Source organism: Plectropomus leopardus, chromosome 12 (genome assembly GCF_026936395.1).
Source record: "Plectropomus leopardus strain MGB_pleo_1.0 chromosome 12, ASM2693639v1, whole genome shotgun sequence".
NCBI lineage: Eukaryota > Metazoa > Chordata > Actinopteri > Perciformes > Serranidae > Plectropomus > Plectropomus leopardus.
In genome coordinates, this window is record NC_142187.1 from 24,948,957 (window position 1) to 24,970,254 (window position 21,298).

The 21,298-nt window shown below is 38.4% G+C and overlaps 1 protein-coding gene across 1 annotated transcript; it reads right to left on the reverse strand.

The window, feature by feature from the left end:
* Positions 1–1,522: 1,522 nt before the first annotated feature.
* rb1cc1 (RB1-inducible coiled-coil 1) lies at positions 1,523–21,089 on the reverse strand. Its single transcript, XM_042497160.2, has 23 exons — positions 20,732–21,089; positions 18,559–18,691; positions 18,340–18,466; positions 18,069–18,239; positions 17,698–17,900; positions 17,066–17,483; positions 16,789–16,959; positions 16,512–16,696; positions 15,718–15,904; positions 14,121–14,202; positions 13,927–13,991; positions 13,714–13,817; positions 13,375–13,501; positions 10,718–12,645; positions 9,665–9,851; positions 7,947–8,055; positions 7,405–7,708; positions 4,052–4,103; positions 3,910–3,957; positions 3,396–3,454; positions 3,053–3,180; positions 2,690–2,760; positions 1,523–2,432 (listed from the first exon to the last, which is right to left on the reverse strand). Exons 2-23 carry the CDS (start codon positions 18,627–18,629, stop codon positions 2,355–2,357), a joined length of 4,875 nt encoding a protein of 1,624 aa, XP_042353094.2. The 5' UTR covers positions 18,630–18,691; positions 20,732–21,089; the 3' UTR covers positions 1,523–2,354.
* Between the last annotated feature and the right edge of the window lie 209 nt (positions 21,090–21,298).

A 21,298-nucleotide genomic window follows, 5' to 3' on the forward strand; every position in this document is an offset into this window, starting at 1 on the left:
TTAAAATGTATTTAATAAAAAATGTATGCTTGGCGTCTGAATTGAAACAATATTGCAATGCAAAATATCCTGCCACCATGCTGTATGGATTTTTCTCCCACCCCTTGTTTTATGGTAAATGTAAAATCAGTATTTTCTTTGAAATCGCCTAAAAGATACATATTTCAATCTTAAGGCTTCTTAAATTTTAATTTTGGTAAATTTGTGTCCATGTGTGTCTGTGTGCATACATATGTTAATCTATGTATGCATTTAAAATATAGGTAACATATGTTTTTGTTAAGAATTTTTATGGTTTACTATTTTAATTCTTTTATGTATTTTTTTCCTAATTTCCATGTAAATCATTTTGTTATCTCTACCTTTAATCTTCTGCATAAAATTAACTCATTATTTATTATAAAACACATTTAACAGAGGTTTGTAACATGTAGTGTTTTTATAACACAATTGTTACCTTTGCTCTTGAATTAAATTCAAAATTCCTGTTAAAATAATAATTACAGAACAAAAACAGAGATGCACACCACATTGTAAGTCGCTATGCGTTCAGCTTAACAACAGCCAATTATACGATACGGTACTAAAAGATAAGTAGTCAAGTGTTATAGAAAGAAGTTTGACAGCAAGTCAAAAGCAATTTTAATGGTGGAAGTAGCTAGAGACTACACATGGCAATGTTAAATCCCATTCAGCCTGATGAGAGTGACTCCCAGCAGCACTGAGCTCAGTGGGGGGTTGTAAACATTTACACTAAGAGCCTGTCCAGTGCACATGGTTGGTGCTTGCCAGCCACCTCGGTATCGAATGTTGTGTTGCATATTTTGTCATTCAGGCCTGTCCCGAAATTGTAGGAATCACACCATCAATTTATGAAGGAGCCATCCAAATGTGACAACAGGCTTATGCTAAATGGAGAAAATAGAGCTAAACATTGTTAAAACACCCCTAGACCCACATGGTAGAGAGTGCTCGGCGGAGAGCTGCTATGCTCCCCGCTGTGAACTGGGAAAGTGATGTTGGTGGGCTTCCTTCTCCATGAGGGCCGCATCGTTCTTGGGCCCCGATTTGAAGCCTTTTTGAAGTCTGTTTCCTGCAGCAGCGTGCCAACATTAATGTTTCCACAAAAGCAAAAACGCTAAATCAAATGAATACACTATACTGTGCTATTCCACGTTGACTCCTGAATCCCCCAGAAAATATTAAAAGCATCATTAAAAAGCTATTAATCATATATGTACTAAAATTCACTATTATTTTGTATTTTATTGAATAAAAAACAAGCTATAATAAAATGATATGTTGTTAGTTAATACAGAAATCTCAACAGGAGAGTGGGTCTTGGTGAAATATACCAAATGTCTGCTGGTGTAGTAAATTATTTTCTATTCATGAACCAGGAAAATATTTCACCCTTTAATGATAATAAGGGTGAATTCAGTAGCATCATGTACATTTCTTAGCATCACAGATAATTCCCAAATATGGACAACAATAACTGGCCACGATAAAAACGGCAGAATATGTTTGGGATCAATCCTTTATTGTTTCAAAACTCTATCTTTTACAATACAGTCATTTATTGTTACATGTGTGATTTGATGGATAATGTACAATGTCTTCCGATAATGAAACACAGTCACAAAGTATTCCTTTCTACATATCAATATTCTATGATAGTGAGAAGTTTGTGCTGATATATTTACTTAGTTCTGACAGCTCAATTAACTTCCCTTTTCAAATCAACAAAAGCATCGTTTTTGAAAGTGCATTTCAAGGATTGCAAAGACGACTGTTTCCACCAGTCAGCCATAATGTACATTTCAGTATTGACAGAGGGCCACACTGCTTTGTGAGTAACAAACAGCATTAACTACATTTCCAACTACAACATTTATCTGGATAAGTAAATCAAAGAAAATATATCAATATGCATGCCATGAACATTCCTCCATAAACATTTATAATAAATGTATATTTTTTATTTAATTATGTTGATAATGACACAGTATTTTCCACAAAAGGACAAATGCTGATAATGAGAACTAATATTTAACATCCAAATTTTGTTCAATTTTACACACAGGTCAAATGGCAGAATGCCACAGTGTTTAGGGCAATGCCCTAATAAAGTTAATAGCATTTGGTCCACAATAACAAATCTGGGTTTAAAAGAAAAACAAAAATGTGGTAGCAGGTGGGATATTGAACTAAAAACTGAAAATAGCATGATGACTATCTTAATTCTTTCCATTTTTAAGGTCTTTCAATTTTCAAGTTATGAATTATGATGTGAAGTTTCTGTTCAAAAATTAAGCAATATAAATATACATTTTTAGCTCATTACTTGGCTATTATACTTTTCTGTTCCAGGGAACAGCTTTCACTCTGTAGAACTTGGTTCCTAAAGGAACCTTGAACCTGTTCTGGGCCTAGTGAGGGAAAAGAGACAAGGAGAAAAAGCTTTAATAAGACAGAAGGTTCAAACTGTGCGTACAAGGATCAAGTCAACATATCAAAAAAATTAAATCTAAACCCAGTGTGGAAATTCTAAAAAAATAATAATCTTATAACATAATAATTTTAGGACCACACTTAATTTATGTCAGTATATTGGTTCTTGAATATTCATTAAAATCACATATACAACAATAAAAACACACAATAGAACTTTTGGCAAATGCAGTACCTTTTTTGCTTGGCAATATTCCTTCTCCATCACCTTTCCAAGTACCCACGGCCGTCTTGAGGTCCCTGATGCTGAACAATAAAAATGAATCGACTTGTTAAACAAATACTTGTTAAACCACAAATGAATGCCTGTGTGTGCGTAACAAAGCTCATAAGGAAAACTGTAGTCAAAATAAAGCATGAACACATTTTTTGAGAACACGTACATACAGAACACAGTATCATTGTTACAAATAAATTCATTCCTGACTTACAAAATCTAATAACCAACTACCAGTGATAAATATAAATTTTATTAGTAAATGATAAAACAAACACTACAGTTCCCATCAAGGTCACAAAACGTTTGGGCAAAGCTGACCTGGTTTGAGGTCCAGTGCAGTGAGAGACTCTGAGTGGAGGAAGTAGAGGGTGGGACCAACTGTGAACAGCACGTAGTTGTCATGCCTTTCATCCAGGATGATTAGAACCAAATCGCCTACCTGGAAACTGACAAACAAAAAAAAAAAGACACAAAGACACAAAGGGATGATGACACCGACTTCTACAAACTGATCGTCACAAAAGACAACACATTAATGTAATTATACAAAAATGTGTATAATTACACCGCATGTAATGATGGTCAGAGTTTTGGCGAAAAACAAAAACAGCTAAAAATCACAGCAGCACGACCATGTGTTTTTTTTTTAAAATTCACTTACTCTCTGATGGCGATTTTGTCTGAATGCCGTGACGACACAGACGACATGCTTTGAGACATCTACAAAGAAAAGGATTAGGGCAACGTTACACATGTAGCACTGAAGGGTTGACAACACTGGCTATACACTTCTAACATTTGTCTTTTTGGGAATTTGCTAGAAAAATGTTTCGTAATAAATATTGGCACTTTTACCCTTTTTAAAGCATTATACTCTAATTTAAGTTCCATCATCCTTTGTGAGTCATAGAAAGTCAGGGCCTGTTAAACTAATTTGTTAAACCATATATGCATATTTTTTTAACATTTAAATTTGCGTGCATGTTTTTTTTTAATGTTTTTTTTTTTTTTTACAAAAATTCATCCCTCTGCTCATTCTAATGACACTGTTTCCTGAAAATTCATCTCTCTTCACCGAGCTCTTTGGCCTCCTGGGTCAGGATTTTACTCTTTGATGCTACTGCCACCTAGTGGAGCAGGTGCTGCACATCTCATAAAGATAACAAATAACTGACCAGTCTTTGACTGAGGCGCTTGTTTTCCTCTTCCTTCATGTGTAAAGTCTGAAAACACACAAAACATTGATTAAACCGATTAGAGACACCCAGAAACATCTTGTGCTCTCAAATGTAAAGTGATGGATGTGTTTGTATTTACCCTCTCGAGTAAGAGTATCCGCTGTTTCTCCTCTGACATCAGGATGTTATCACTGCAAAAGAGAAAACGTTAGATTACAGATTAATGACATTTGAGAAATGGCAGCAGTATTATTTAGAAAATGAAAAGTGATCAAAATAGAAATTGGTTCTCTTTTTTACTCTTGTAACAGCTACAAATTCTTAATCCTTATAAGTAATAAATGGAAAACTTACACTGTCTGATCCTAGCCTGCCTTTCTTCCACTGTCAAATGTCCTTGCTGTCCATCCTTTTTTGGATGTTTTACTCAACATCCTTTTTATTCTCGCTTTGAAAGCGCAAAAACTTTTTCTGTCAGTAACTGGCAACCGATTTCATGTCATCATAACGATAGATACGGTGTATAAATGCAGTCACTTTAAGTCCACTTTCTTAGATTGTATTTAACAAATATATACAGTATAGGCTATTACTTAACAAAAAGAAATAAAAATAGTTCCAAAAGTACAACAATTTAAATAAAATCCTATCCTGTTTTTTTTTACAATAAAAGATGCTTGCTGGGACATGTTGTAGTGCAACAATGAAATATTTTAGTTTCTATTTAGGCTTTGCTGCCAAATAAACCCCATTCTTGTAATTCGGTTGTATTGTGATGCAGAAAACAAACTGATTTATCTTTGAATGAACTAAGTTTACCTATAACAGTATTTTCAGGTCTCACTGTTGGTAGGTGGAGCAGAGTGATGAATTCGAGAATGACTTCTTATTACAACAGAAGACTGTGCTGCAGATAAAGACTGATTGTAATTCAGTGGCATTCATTTTTGATTGTAAAAGACGTACAACAAGTTATCTCTCACTGCAGTCCCCCGATCAGCTTTCTGCAGTAACCTGATGTCTTTAACATCACGTAAACAACAGTCATCTCAGTCAGGTTAAGAGAAAAAGAAAACCTGGTTCACCAGAGTTGTATTGCTGCCGACGACTTGATTTCTTGACTCAGTGTGCAGACTGTGAACGGCATACTTTTTTCTTTTCTACTATCAGTACTATCAGTTGTACAGCTGCCCTTACAGAGTATGTACAGTTGCATGGAGTATGTATACAGTTAGGACATACTACTTTATCATAACACGATGCTTTGAAGTTTGAACCCCCGAGAACTCTACTTTTGTTAATTTGCGATGTGTGTAGTTTTAACTTTTCAGCTGTAACTTTATTTGCTGTGGATACTAACATTATATTCACAACAGAAAAGCTACATCAGCATTTATGTCATTGCTATTGTCATAGTTTTGTCCTTTAGCTGTTGTTATATTTATGGTTATTTTGTTTACTTAAACGATTCCTACTATTACTATCTTTTCGACTGGTCATCGGTCACTTGATTGCGCTGTCACGCGTCATTGCGGTTTCTGTCAGCTGAGCTGTCATCTGTCTGTGGCTCAGCTGATGTGATGAATCTTGCTCTGCGCAGAGGACTGTGGATAAGAACAGCCAGAGATGGTGGCTGGCTTGCATACTGCAAAATCTGATCTGATGCAGTAGGACATCCTGTGTTTTTTGGCAAACTGCATTTGATGTAGTATGTTTTGGGACATAGCAAATCTTTTTGTGGCATGCTGATTGTATTTTAGTATGAACACTGGAGTAGTATGGGTGTTGGAACACACAGATTTATCTCCCAGAAAACTGAAAGCTAGATTTATGGTACAAAGAAACTGCATCACTGAAAACCAGAAGAGGATAGCGCTTTTGTTTTCCCCCTGATAGCTATCAGTAGCTATCCCTAGTTATCAAAGAGTGTCAATGTACGGTCTTTACTATCTCCAGTACTGGAAATGGGGGACAGTGGAACAACCAAAATATCTGTGAAAACTGTGTTTGTTGTTAGGCTCTGAGGAAAATGGAAAACGATTCGGTTGTCACAGCAACAGCAGCATCAATGATAGCTTATCATTTGGAAGTACTACTTGGGGAAAAGTTGAAAAGTTGTCTGTCTTCACTTTAAATCCAAAATCCAACTTAAGCTGAAACTTCAATCTAAATAACTCAATTTCTACAGTGGGCTACTTGTAAAATTCAGACAGATATGCAGTAATGAAAACCTGTGTGCTTCTCCTCCAGAAAGATCGTCCTCTCAGTGAACTGTCAAAATGCTCTGACCTAAAAAAAAAATCTATTTTGGCATCAGTGTCACGCTGCACTAAACATGTCTCTTGTATATAATTTAGTGAACTTTTAATGTGTCACTCTGGGTCCAAAAATAAGGTGTGAAGTAGGGACACATAAATGTCAACACAGGCCTTAAAAGATAAAGGCAATGCATGTAAATCAGGCTTCTACAGTGTTCAGCAAGTTACATTTCAGTCTTTACCATTTTTTTTTAATTCCACCCAGAATTAAATGTAAGACTTCTACAATAACCTAAACTGGATAGAAAAAAAACATGAACCTACGTCAGTTACTACAGATTAGGGACAATTTTACCAAAATGTTAATTGTGATATAAAATAAGACTTTCTTTGTTTTCTGATGGAGACAAGGGTAGAACGGAGCTGGCAGACTGATTTTGAGTTTTTCACTCTACATGTGTTATTCCACTGCCTTTTGAAAAACTTTTTGCATAAAATACAAAGTCTCATATGCATTATCTTGTACCAATTACACCCTTCTCCCCATGTCTTAGTATTTGTAAGATGCCTTATTTGAGATTGAATTCAGTACCTTAAGACTATTGAAGGACCTGCAGGAACCCAGTAAATGTTTTCTCTCCTGTAAACCTGTTTTCGTGTGTGTGTGTGTGCGTGCATGTGTGTGAATATTAGGGCTGCACCCTGAAAGTTGATTCAGTTGGTGACTCCTCAGTTGACTAAGATTACATCAAGTTGAGCAGTCATTTTGGTTTTTGCCTGTCAATGTTCTGTGCAGTGTACTTTTGGGGACATTTCGGTCCCCAGGTTTTGGAGCGGAGGGAGTGATCCTGACTTTATTGCTACTCTTTGGTACAGGCGGCTGCGTAGACTCAGGCAGCGACACAGGGGAGGAGACAGCTCATAGCAACTTAATGTGATACAGTCTCTTTGTTTTGTTTGATATGTAGTGTTTGCAAAAAATGTTGCAAACTGCTGATCTGCCGTTAGCTTCTGAACTATATTACATGCATGCAGCTGTTACTCTGAACATCCTGCTGAGCCTGTTCAGACCTTAAAACTTAATATAAAGAAAATGGTTGAATATTCGTATTGAACCGCCAAGCCTAATTTGACTGGCATAACTCTGAGCATGGAACTGTAATCTACATCACGATCACTACAATATATCTAAAACTGTAAACAAAACCATGTTTATTGGAACAAAGACGCTTACTGGACTGTCACCATGCTGGCTTCCACTGCTGAATCAACCTGTTCGTCTTCTCGAACGGCTGCCACAGAGGCCAGTCTGTCGGTTTCAGCCATGGGTTCAGAGGAAAAAGCCCCGGCAACAGGCAGAGCTCGTGCTGCTGCGGCAGCTCCTGCTCCAGCCTCTGATATCTCCTGAGCTGAGGGGTTAGGAGTGAAGAAGGCAGAGGAGACCAGTGCAGTGCTGCGCAGGCGGTTAAGCTCTTCTTCCAAGTGCTTCTTCTCCTGCATGACACTAGCTCGGTCCTCTGAGAGTGTCTCTATCAGAGCTGCAATAAGTTCGGATAAATAAGAGACACTGACAATCACAACATGCCAATCCATCACATAAAATCCTTAAAGAATGGCTGTTCTTTAAATATGGCAGGTAATATTAGAGGCTATTTATTAGGTTTGATGGTAACAAGATTGCATTACATTAAAGACACAATTTCCACAAACGCTTTCTTTTATTAGACATAAATTGATCACTCTCGTCTGAAAGTGCTCAGTTTGTACAGCACTTACCTTTGTCCTTCTCCTGCTGTTGAGTAACTTTCCGCAACTTCTCTGTGAGCTCATTGATGATCTGCTCCTTCTTCAGCTTCTCTCGGGTTAAAACTGTGTTGAAATTAGTCTAGAGAAGCATAAAAGAAAACCATTTACAGTTTTAACAAGGTTAACAGCCATTTTGGGCACAAGAGGGAATTCATATCAAAGCACACATGATTTGAGAGGATGCCTTTTTAATGCTAAGTTCTAACAATGCAGATCAGCTTGCAGCCATGGGAGTTACAGTTGTTTTGTTGATTTTTATTAATCCATTTGATTTTTTGTTTTGTTTCATGTCTGATCTTTTCACCATCTATTATACCCAGCAACAAAAAAAGAAATGGAATTTTGGGGGCTTAACAGCTGCTACAGTTAGTACAGCTTACTGATGTAATAGCTTGTGCAAACCAATTGTCTTATCAGGTTAAATAATGAAGGTTTAGTGTAACAGAGAGAGGTCAAATATCTCTAAAACTGAGATTGAGCTAAATATTGTAATCAATTACAGACAAGATTCATGTTTGTATAGTTGCAAGTGAGCGATAAAAATCTGTCTGCTGCCCCTTGAGGCTCTTTTGGTGTTAAGAGATCAGAGAGATCAGAATCAGTGCCAGACAAATGATAAAAGATTGATCTGTTGACATGTAAGATTTAAATAGTCTCTCAATCCAAACAAAAACAAAAGACAGACTCTGATGACCTTGTGAAGTTGCACGGGATCACAGGACTTGTCTTCATTGATATAAAACCACCACTGCGGTGTTTCGTTTATGCATGTTGTTTCACATTATGTAATTTCATACTAATGAAATAGCCGCCTTCCATTTCTCAAATTCCTTTGTCACGCTCTGAAAGATCATTTGGTGTTTCCTGTGTTTCCCCGAAAGTTAGAGTAACTAAACAGGGTGAAGGGGATAGGACATCATTGACAGGCGAACAAATAAGACACATTACTTTGAATAATTACAGATTTCTCTGGGTTTGAAGACTGTTGGAAAGTAGAGGTCCCCAGATTAATGGCCTGGCCAATTATTGAAGCAGATATTTGGCTTTTTGCCGAGTATCTGTATCTGCGTTTTCCTTTAATGATCACAGGTAAAATGACTTAATAAAAAAGTGTGTGTATTACATTCAACCAACACCAGGAAAGGCAGTCTGCAATACCTGCAAAGAAAGTGTCAGTATGGGAGGAACTTTACTTTGTAAACCTCAGGGAGATATTTTTATTTATTCATTTTTTATTTTAATTTTCACTGAACTATATAGAGGAAATTTGCTGGGAACTTGCTATATATGATGTTGAATAGTACGACCCCTATTGGAAACATTTGTAAATTGAAGTGGACAACTCAACACCCTATATTACATAGGTCTAGCTGTTTTAAGACATTTTAATGCAGAGCTGTTTCTTATTGAATCTTTCACTCTAAATTAAATACAAGTGGCTGAGAGCAACTGTGTCAATAACTGTCAAAAATCAAAGGTTTTATAAAGTAAGAACTCCTTACTATACTTTTTAAGTCTACCCTCATTGATACTGTTAAGCATTGTTAGGATCAATATGACATAAATTATGGTAAAGATCTATTGTAATTGTCTTACAGTGAAATTAATGAAAAGTTAAGTTACTTCTTTGTCTAAACATTATGAGACGCAGTACTTTTCCCGTCTATTTAAAAACCCAAAATACAAACCTGCTGCTCTGCAATGAGTGAAGTCTTGAGGTTCTGCATCTCCTCGTTCTTCTTCTTCTCTAGAAGGTCCATCTGGGACTGCAGGGAGGCCCTCTCCTGCTGCAGTCGCTCTTGTAGTGCTGAATCTAGAGACAGAGGTGCTCCGGCATCTGCTCGTCCCTCAGCTTGCAGTGACAACCCTTCATCGCTGAAAGGCACACAATAAACTTTAATTCTGGTAAAGGAATTACAAAGACATACAAGCACACAGAGACAAAAAAACAGTTAAAGGGGGGTTTTAAAAATATTTCTTATTGTCTTTTGTATATATAGTGTTAACATGTTGAATGTTCATATTGAAAGTGGCCATAGTTTAAAATAATAAGGTAAATGTAAGTAAAAGTAATCCATGTGAGCAAAAACCTCAGGCTTCAGCCCGTTCTAAATACTCCATTTCAATGTTTTTTTCTTCTTTCGAGACAAGCTCACGTCAGGTTGTGATAAATTTCTGTATGGTCATTTGCTACAGACACGTCACTGCAAGTATTTACATTACATAGCCTACACTGCTATATGTAGCAGCACGCTAACGCCAGGGAAACATGTAATCTTGGTTTCCAGTGTTGTTAATTTATTCCTGATTCCAAATCATATTGCTCCTGGACCATGATCGCTTGTGTTTTGAAGCTTTTAATGGTGATGTTTTTCAATGCAGAGAGGGCTGCTATACTCTTTTACAGACATTATTCCTGCTTCAATGACGGTGCAAAGTCTCCAAAAGCACACATACGTAAAACCCGAAAACACTGACCACTAGGAGCAATCTGGGCCTTTTCAATAGGGGGGCTTTAAGAGACAGAAACTTGCTTGGAGTGTTTTGTCCCTTTAAACAGTTCATTGTTAATTAACAGTAAAACTGATTATTTATAACGGAGATTTTAACAGAGGTTGTCACAGTTTTGTATGTAAGCAGATAAAATTTACACAAACTACAGACTGGTTCACTTTTCAACCCCCAAAACCAAAGCTAGACTTCTATATGAGGTGCGTTTGCTGTTGTGATCAAACATTTACCTTTTTGAGGATTGTCTCTCATGAAGCTCATTCTCAAGTAGTCTAATTCTGTCTAACAGTCTCTTCTCCATGTCCTCCTTCTGCTGCTCTAACTCTTTAAAGGCATCTGGTGATGCAACCTTAGAGGCCTCTTCTTTTTCTAAATCTCTCTCAACTGCTTGTCTGTCCTGCTCTAGTTTTTTGGAGAGCAGGTCATTTTCTGCCTGCAAATTGCTGATAACAGTCCTCAACTCTTGCTCCAGTTCCTGGAAACTCCTGAACTGCTTTTCTTTTTCTTCACTTAGAGCCAAAACTTGCTGGTCCAAATCCTGCTTTAGGTTCTGTTGCTGCTCAGCATGGTTCCTCTCAGCTTCCTTGGCTTGCCGCTGCAGGGAGGAGAGCTCGTTACGCAACAAAATCGTCTCCTCCTCGTGTCTGTCCACCAGCTCTGAGATGCAGTGGTCCTTCTCAATCCTCATGAGAGTCCTCAGCTCTGCTAAGTCCACTTCATACTCCTCGTTTTTAACATGAAGCTGTTTTTTGATATCTGCCAGCTCGTCGCTAAGGACTTTGGTCGCAGCCTCAACCTGGGACTTCACAGCCTCGGCCTGCTGCATCTTGGCCTCTTCAAACAAGAGCCTCACCTCTTCAGTCTCTGACTCTTTGAGAGCTAGCTCCACCTCTACTTTGCAGCGCAGTTCTGCGAGCTCAGAAACACGAGCCTCCAAGTCCTTAATTTGGTTGTCCTTTTCTTTAAGTGCAGCGGCGTGGTGATCAGCCGCCTCACTTAACTTTGCACTATTTTCAGCGGCCAGATGTTCAAGGGCCTCCTGGTTATCCTTAGCGAGGGTCTCCAGTTCTGCTTTGTGTTCCTGCTTCAATTTGTCCTCCATCTCCTTTAAGTGGGACTGCTCAACAACTTCCAGCTCCTGCCGGATCTTCTGCTGGCTGCGTTCAATCTCAAAGTGCAGATTCTCGAGCTGGCTGGTCAGAGAGTCTCTTTCAGCTGAGAGCGTCTTGATCTCTTCGGTTTGATCGCTGATCATCTGCTCCAGGTTTTTGATCCTATCCGTCTGATTGCTCTCTGTTTCAACCCATCGCTCTTTCTCATTCTCAAGCTGAGTAAGTTCTTTCTCTTTACGCTCCATGAGTCCCTCCAGCTCCAGCATTGCGTGTTGGACATCTTTGACAATATTCTGGTTAACTTGGTTTTCCTCTGTTAGCGTCTGAACCTGTTTTTCAAGCTCCTGCCGAAGGGAAAGAAGCTCACTTTGATGCTGCTCCTTCAGTTCCAGTTTTTGTGTCTGGCAGATGTTGACCACTATGTTGCTCACCTCTGTGGTCATATTCCTCAAAACGAAGCCAAAGTCATGTTGCTCTTTTAATACCAGGCCTCTCAGGTGAAAGAGGTCATCTTTTACACTTCTGAAGTTTGAATGGGACTCCTCAGCAGCAGATCTGTACTTGTCAATAACTTGTTTGAGCACAGTGATCCTTGAGTTCTCCCTCTCTAGTATTGTGGTGTCCTGCATACGCTTGTTGTCAATAGCATTGATGACTGAAGAGTACAGCGACTCCACCATCATTTCAGGGCTAATAGGGTCACTGATAGGGTTCGGAGAGGTCAAGTTCTCTTCAATCACAAACTCATTAACAGCAGACATGAAGTCAGATTCAGGGCTCTCTGCTAGAGAATCCAAGTCAAGGGAGCCCTGCTGCAGGACGGGATCCATGTTTGGGTGGCCGATGGTTTCAAAGTCAAATGTTTGTGCGTCTATGCTGTCTGGGGATAAATCCTCTAGAGGAGCTGGGACGGGAACATGTAGGGGCTGGCAGCTGGGTCCCTGAAGGCTAAGAGAGGTAGGGGTTTTGGAGGACCTCGGTGTCGTAGTCTCAGGGATGCTTCCAGACTGTGGGGTCAACACGGTTGATCTCTGACAAAATGATATCTGCAAAGACAGAGCAGATGAAGGGAGAGAGAAAGAGAGAAGGGAAATATTTATTGCACCAGAAACCTGACCAATTTCAATTTAAATCCATTTTCCATGAAAATTAGCATGTGTCTTTTTTGGTGTGTCAAATTTGACATCACATACAGGCCGGAATACAGGTATAAGGCCAGTGAAAACGTCACAGTTTCTTTTTTGTTAAAAATGTATGGCTTACTTATTCAGTCTCTCTTTCAAACTTGGCTAAGACTGATTTAGAGCGATATTTGAGTGCTGCTTGGGCAGAAAAAAAAATGTATTTTGGGTTGGCACGTTGTTGTATCTTGTTGGTTAAGGGCCTTAAATAAGCATGTCTAACCAGGTGTTGCGTTCCCGTTGATGTCGATTGGAGCTGGAGGCGATAAATAGCCATGACCCAGGTGTGAATACCAAGTGTACACGTTCCTACTGCGTTAAAAAAACAGATGTCAGCGGGTGTTTGCAGATTTTTTGTGTTGTGGTGAGTGGGCTTTACTAATTACAAAAGTGCACTTAAAAGAGGACACATCTTCACCAGGCGGCTGCATTTAATTGCAACCACTTTATACACTGCACACTGTTGCAGCTGTACCCAGTGGAATTGTCCCTCCCTGCTCCCTTACAGTCATGATGGTGGCAAAAATAGCAAAAATGTTTCTTCATACAAAAATAATTAACACAAATTATGGTTGTTAATAAAGCAGTCATTACCCGTTGTTCACTTAGCAGGTCAGTAATAGTTTGGGACATCTCATCAACACTCTGTGCGGCTTGGACCAACTGGTGAAGCGTCTCTACGTGGCGATTTAAGGGCTCGAAGTCGCACATTGTGGGAACCCTGCAGAAAAAAATATTAGCAATAACATAAAGGATTGAACAGTCAAAACTATCTTAAGATTTTCTTACAGTGCTAAGAGTCTAAGGCAGAAAGTCTGCAAGTTAGTGCCATAGAGGCTTGGAGTCGGGTCAGTTTCGAAACCACAGGATCAGGCTTCAAAGCAATCAGTTATATGTAAGGCTATTTTAATAACTGAGGACATAGTGACTTACATAAGGAAAGGCTGCACCTCTACAGGACAACAAGATTTCAAGTACTGCAGGTCGTCAAGTGAGATGTCTGGGAGTTCGTCGTCAAACCTTCTGGGCTTTCGTGTCTGTAAACAATAATAAGCAGAGAAGAAAGAAGAGATCTCTTATAATACAGTGAAAATAATATACATGATAATGCTAACTTTACCAAACTGCTCTCAGATTGTAACTTACACAAAATGATGTTGGAGGCCATGAATCAAGTCCCCTAAACAAACGATTTCTGAGGAAAGACTTTCCTGAAAGAAATTACGTGAATTCATCAAAACGCTAATCTTGTTTGAGAATATGTGGTATTTCAAAAACACGTCAGGCACTACAGTGACAACTCAAATATCATCAGCTGATAATTTTCAAAAGACACTTACTGAAGAGTTTCCCAAAGGATTCCCTTTTGAACTTCTCCGCCTCGTACAGTCGTTTCCCATCCTTCACAAGTGCATAAGCCCACTGAAAAGATTGATAGTAAAGATTTTTCAACAACAAAGTAATAACTGTGTTTCTTAAAATGTCAACTGTCACAACTTCCCAAGCATAGATTTTCATGTTACGAAGCATTTTTCTGTTATGAGTTTAAATGTCAAAAAAGGAGACTGTTTAAATTCATTCCTGTTCAAAACTGTACAATCAATGTCTTATTATCTCTACAAAACAAAGAGGTCTGTCTCTCAGCAGGAAACTCTTTAAGACACAATTTTAGAAAAATATAAAGGGAGAGCAAAGAAGCGCAACAGGAGAGAGAAAAAAACAAAATTTAGCTCAGTAAAGACGACAAATATGACCAAATCAATTCTATTATTGGCTTCTATTACTCACTCTTACTGCATATTTAGTTGCAACACAAAGAGGTAGCACAGCAGTCCTTATCAAAGATACAAAGAGCTGATAACGCCTTTGCCTTTAGCCTTATTCTAATGCAATAGGAGTGGCAACCAATAAAGCAACTCCCAAAAAGCACAAATGTACACTCCTAGACCTTTGTAAGGCTACTACATAAAACAAAGACTTAAATGCCACATAATCCCCCCATTTTTATAGGTTTAAATTAAAGATCTTTCACTGTTTTATGCACACAAAAGACGTCTTTCTTTCTTATTGTGCTGTGCATCTTGTAATGCCTCACCTGTCAGGTGGTTGGATTATCTTGGAAGAGAAGTGCTCACTAATCTGGATTTTAACAAATTTGTGACTGCAATTTGAGTACAATATATCTATTGAGTGCATAAAAAAAGCTAAAATCTGTGAAAAAAAATGGGAGCAAAAACTTTTTTTATTTAATTTTTAGTCTGTAAATAGGATATCCCACAATTAGGGGCATCGAGACCAGTTCCATTCCTATAAAAGATAAAGGACCACAATGACAGTTTATTTTGTCAGCTCAGGTGCCTTTTATATTTCACTAAGCAAAGATTCAAAGCGCTGATAAAGTCTTTGCCTTTTGTCTTATTCTAATGTGATGGAGGCAGCCACCAATAGTTCAACTCCCAAACAACACAGTGACTCACTCCTAGTCCTCCATGAATCTGATAAATAGGATGACCTTCATAAAAGGGCATGAACACAAGTTCCATTTCTGGAAAAGATACAAGACCAGCAATGCTATCTCATTTTATCAGCTTAGGCACCCGTTATAATATTTTGTTACGTTTACTGCTTCAGGAATGTTACATTACAAAGGTAAAAACACTGAAAAGCAAGTAATGCCTCCAAAACATAAAACTGAACAAACAAAACACAAAAACTTAACTTACTTTTCAAGCTCTAGCTAACAACATAATAGTCTGGTTCTCTCTTCATTATAGTGGCAAAGTCAGAGAATTGCCCAATTACAGTAGAGCCGAAATTATGTGCTCAGCGCAGAACACACCCAAAAGCTACAGATTCAGTGAAGCAACAAACCTTGCCCCTTTGAGTTACTATGTCTGAAAGCATGATTACTGTCCTATGATGGCATTTAGCACTGACCTCTCTGTAGTGGCGCATAAACATTTTTCTCCTGACGACTTCCACCACCGCCAAGCAGTACATCTGGGGCACCGTACTGAGAGCTTCCACCACCCTCACTCTTTCTATCAGCTCCGTCAGAAGTCTGAGTAGAGCCTGAAGTTTCTCCCCGTCTTGGTCCGCATGAAGCATCACATAGCAGCACCATCTAATGCAAAATCATTACAATTGTTAATGTTGCAAACATGATTTTCTTGACTTTGGCATTTTTAGAAACAAGCACAGAAGACAGAGTTATTACCAGTGGTGGACAAAGTATACAAATCTATTACTTGAGTCAAAGTATGGATACTTCTGATCAAATATTACTCCAATTGAAAGTTGCTGATTCAAATTATTACTGAGTTTAAGTACTGAAGTACTAGCTTTAAAAAAACCCTCTGTATTCACTTTTCTTTTCTTTCTTTTTTTTTTTAAACCTCAACATATTGTCAGATATTATCACAATACATTACAGAATGTGATGCCTATAAAACAACCCACTGAATACACTGACTTGTTGTAGACAAGCAAATGTAGCGAGTAACGAGAGCCTTCATAGAAATGTAGTGGAGTCAAAAGTACAATATTTGTCTTTCAAATGAAGTGGAGTCAAAGTAATTAGTGTAAAAAATAATAATACTAAAGTTCAGTGCAGATAATCAAAAGCTCTGTTTAAGTACAATACCTCAGTAAATGTACTTTGTTACTGTCCAACACTGGTTATTACAAAAGTATAACAAAGTAACTGGGGAAGAAGTGGTTTTCATTTTTACTTGAGTCGGACTTGTAGGTTGTTTGCAAGTTCTTGTTTGGCAGTGGTGCATTTCTTTTTGATGTCTAGCAGCTTCCTGTGGTTGTTCAGCATGATCATCAGCTGGTTGGTGTGACTCAGACACAAATCAGGCAGAACAGATGTATCTTTCAGGTTTTCGGCCCGCTTTTGATTGGCCAAAAATCCCTACAGGAGATAATGATTGAGCACAGTTCGTTAAAAAAAAAAAAATAAAGGAGACATTAATTTTATAGTTTATTTTTTCTTACTTTACGTACCTGAGCAAGTTCTTTCTGTTCATTCACCAACTTCTTACAGCTTGCAATCATTTGGTCTAGAGCGTACAACCTGTCCTCAAGCCCCTTGATGGCTTTCATGTTTTGATTATCTAGCTTGGCAATTGTGTCACGACAATCTGCCAGGAAGGGCTGAATAATCCGAGGGTCAAGCTGAAAGAAACATTTCAGTCAAGATTTGTAATATTTTCCACCATAATTCATGACTTCATATTTAGAACACTATTTTGTCATTTCTATTCATATAACTGTGACTCACCCTATTGATGGAGTCAAAACATTTCCTCACAACCGATTCCACATCATTGGGTCGGTCTTGCACGTTGATCCAGTCTAACAGTGTGACATTGAAACAGGGCGGGTTGGCGAGCTCTGGAGCATCATCATCATCTAATAGCGCAGCTCTCAACCCACCACTGTCAGTCATTTCATTTGTCTCCTGGTCTCCAGTTGACTCACATGTGGCCGTCCCCGAAGCTGAGAAAGAGGGTGATGACTTGGGGGGCTTCGGTGCATCAGCAGCGCAGAGCACAGAGTCAGTGGACTTTTCTTCTTCTGTCTCGTCTGAATCCTTTCCTGGGGTCGAGCTGGACTTCTCCATGCTCTCTCTGTAACTGTGTCTCGTCAAACATTCCAGCAGAGGTATCCTCGCCATGACAGACACTGATGTTCCTAACCTGCAATCATAACAAAATTGAGACCATCAAGTTCATCAGGCTCATTTCAGTTATTTAATTTAGTTATGATTGTGATTAAATAAGTAGTTATCACGTCAGAAAAGGCAATACGCAGATATAAGCATACAGTACTTTGTATTTCAAGTTCAAAACTATTAGATAAAATAAGCAAAGTATGAAGTTATGTGTATATGTAATCTGTACCAGCACTTACTTTGAAAGTTTAACTTTAATTTCTTCCAGGTCATGTTGATAATTTGTGTATGAAGTGTCAAATTTCATAAGCAACTTCTGATACGACAGAGTGCAGTCGTCCAGATTAGCCATGATGGCAGCCCAGCCTTGGTGTTGAAGGTGTTCATCATGAACCAGTCGTTCACAGAAAGAGCAAAGTTTCTTGGCAACTTCAAACATTTCCTGAAGAGGCAAAAAAACATAACAAAATCAAGACAAGTTAGGAGCTTCCCATACAACAATCTCATAAAGTAAAAGTGCAGAAAGATGGGCAAACATTTCAATGCAATTTCTTAGGGCCAGAATGAAAACCTCAATGAAAGGCAGCTCAAAAAGTAAAAAGAGAACTACCAGAGCAAGTTGTGTTCGCGAGGCAACAGTGTGAAAGACAGCTGGCATCAGTAGAGACTCCTCCACCTTGACCTGAATCTCACTCTCAATAGAGAAGGTGGTTTTGGGGATCGTCGGATCCCGGTCACACAAGATCATCTCTTTGTTGAACAGGAATATGGGGTTGGTTTCCTGAAGATCAACAGTAAAACATTAAAAACAGTATGCACAAATGCAACCTGTATACCCTCAAGGGAAATACAAAGCACACTCATAAGTTGTGTAAACTTACAGTGCCAGCACTGTAGCTGCAGACACGCCTCTCTGCAGCCATACATTCCCCTCCATTGACAACAAGGACTTGATGTTGAATTGCAATCTTGTATTTGGCTTGGATGGCATGTTTAAGCTCCAGTACACTGAGACAAGGAAAGAATGTATTTAAGTTAAAATAGTCAAGATGTACTGACCACTATTCCTGGCTGTTATAAGTAAAATGCCAGTTTCTTACGTTTGGACAGCAAGATCGGTGTCAAATGTCAATGTGCTGCCATTGTTGACCTGGAACACATACAACTTCATGTTGAATCTCCCAGAGTTCTTCGCATTTGCCTGTCTTGCTCATTTATTCATTCAAGGCCACCCTGTGAAAAAATAACACAAACACAAACATCAGATAGTCTTAATCTTAGTAATCTTAGTTTTCAAAGTTGATGAAGATGAGATGGAAGAGGTGATGCAAAACAGGGGGAGGCATGTCAGGTAACTTTTTAAGCACTGAGGAGAATTTGTGCTTTTTATTTTAGCTTAAGGGAGAGACATAAACATTATAAATGTTTGTATTTTGTATTTATTTTATATAACATCTGAATCCAAAATCTCTCTAGCAGGTTTGAAAGGCATGCTTGCAAAATTACACCACTTATCATAGCCAGATTTGTAAAATTTACAAATTTCTGATGGGCATTAACCACACAATTTTTAAAGATACTTTGCAATTTTTGTAAGAAGTAAGCTGTTTGTTTTGGTGATAACTTGTGCTATTTGCTCGTTGCATTTGCTCCACTAGTACCTACATTTGGTGTAAATATAAAAAATAGTTGTTTATAGTTCCCCCCCAGTCACTCAGGGAAGCTCAAGGAAAAATAATTGTGACTTTGGTCATAATATCATGAAAATAAACAACAACAAAAAACAAAAACTAAGTCACACCCCAGCCACCCCTATTTTCTGATAAATATAGTCTAGTCCTTTATTATTATTAAGTAAGATCTGCTGAGAAGTGATGCTGCAATTTACTGAAACCACAATGCCATGAAGCTATTTGATTAATACCTATGTTGTATGTATGTATAATGATATGTAAGGACACTATCATGGTAGTCTGTTTCTGTGCATCAGGGGCGTCAAACGTACTTCCCACGGGCCAGAACCGGCACGCCAAAAGGTCCAATCTGGCCCTCTGGATGACTTTGCCAAGTGTGAAATATAAAATAAATCATAAATATTAGAGCCTGACCAAAATTATACGAGACAAATTAAAAAGTAAATACGACTTGATTGTGCTGTAAATGTCTTTATTCTTTTATATTTTTTTGGGTGGCTAGAAATAATAATTAAATAGATAAACCCTGACATTGACTATAACATTTCAGTTGTAGGCATCTCTGATGATGTACGGGCACAAAAATCAAGCATTGTTGTGTAAATTTAGAAACATTCCAGTAATTAAAAGTCCAAAGTCTTGAAATGACTTCAAATCTGAAAACTTCAGCACTATAAAAAAATACTGCTTGACAATTCCTGACAATAACAGAAATATCGGAGATCAGGACATCTCACACTACACTCATACTAAAAATCAAGCATTTTTACTGTATCAAAGCTTAATGAACTGTAAAACAGTTGACGTTTTAACTAGTCTGGTCCTATGACATAACATTGGTTTGTATGTGGCCCCTGAACGAAAATTAGTTTAGCTGAGTAGCTGAGTCACCGTGCCGTTAGTTCCTGGACACTGTCAAGTTTTTATTATGTAAGAAGTCACCTATTATGTTGGTCTGATGTAAGACAAAGGCAAACTTTCACGACTGCCTGTAGAAGTAGATGGTTAACATTTTAGGCGTTTAACTTGTGAGCCTCGAGCCTGAAAGCTAGACTGCAAAAATACCAAGTTACAGATATAACAGAAAAGCGCTAACTAACTACTACCCATGAACTGTTGTTAGCGTGACAACATGAAACACCTTACCAGCTAAGTTGCTATAACATAGTATCAATGTTAGTTACCGATAGCTCATTGCCGTTAATAGCTGTACCTCCGCAAACGTCTTATCATACAGTTACCAGAGAATAAACGTTTACAGTTAAAAGTACACTAACACTTAACGTTGCTATTAACATCGAGGGCTCTGGTTAGTCATGGCTACAGTGCCAATTAAGTAAGGGGCCACCAGCAGCTACTAGCATGCTAGCTGGTCAATAACAACCCTCTGACTGCGCTAACTGGCTATTAGCTAACACAGCTGTCAGGGTAGCGCAAGATAGCTATTTCTAACGTCGATGAATTTGACAAATGTAATGAGATTAGCCTAAATATCCAACATCCCCTGTTTAGACTTGTATTGGTATAACGATGAGATTCCACATTGAGTCAGTTGAATAAATGATTTCGTTGGCCTTACCTCACTTCGCTCGCATCTCCCTGTTCTCTCCCTATCCACCTCGCATAGGCGAGCTGGTTAGCTAACAAGCTAGCAACCGAGCTAGCTAGCTAACCTGTTTCAGCTTGGCATCCATAGAGCTAGCTTAGCGAGCCACTTAGCTAACGTTAGCTGGACTAAACTAGAATAAAATAACCGACAACCATGGCTGATGGCACAAATTAACCATGGTGCTGTAAAATCAATGTCAGATTTGGCAATATCCGGCAAAGATGGTGTAGCACACGGACAAAACCACCAATTGTTTATCTCAGGTAGCTAACTACGCTAACACCCTCTTAGTAGCTCTGTCTGTTTTGTTGTTGTCATCTGCTGATGTGCGGTCCGTAAACGATCCGTTCAACTGAAACACATCTCACAGCCAGCACGTTGCAAGCTAGCTGACATACCACTTGTATTTTATTGAAGGTAAGTACTGTTTCTTTTATGCTAAATTTTTATGCTTTTGCATATGTTATTCGTATTTTCAGAAGGCTAACGATATAAACTGTCGTAACTTAGTAAAATGGTATTGTCAGACTACATGTG

Bases quoted from the DNA above. Each gene is read 5' to 3' on its own strand.
- rb1cc1 (XM_042497160.2), bottom strand. From the start codon at position 18,629: ATGAAGTTGTATGTGTTCCAGGTCAACAATGGCAGCACATTGACATTT. The intron at 16,960-17,065 runs GTGAGTCACAGT...TGTTTCTTTCAG, and splicing joins GTTTTGACTCCATCAATAGG to CTTGACCCTCGGATTATTCA. The intron at 8,056-9,664 runs GTTTGTATTTTG...ATGCTTCTCTAG, and splicing joins CACTCATTGCAGAGCAGCAG to ACTAATTTCAACACAGTTTT.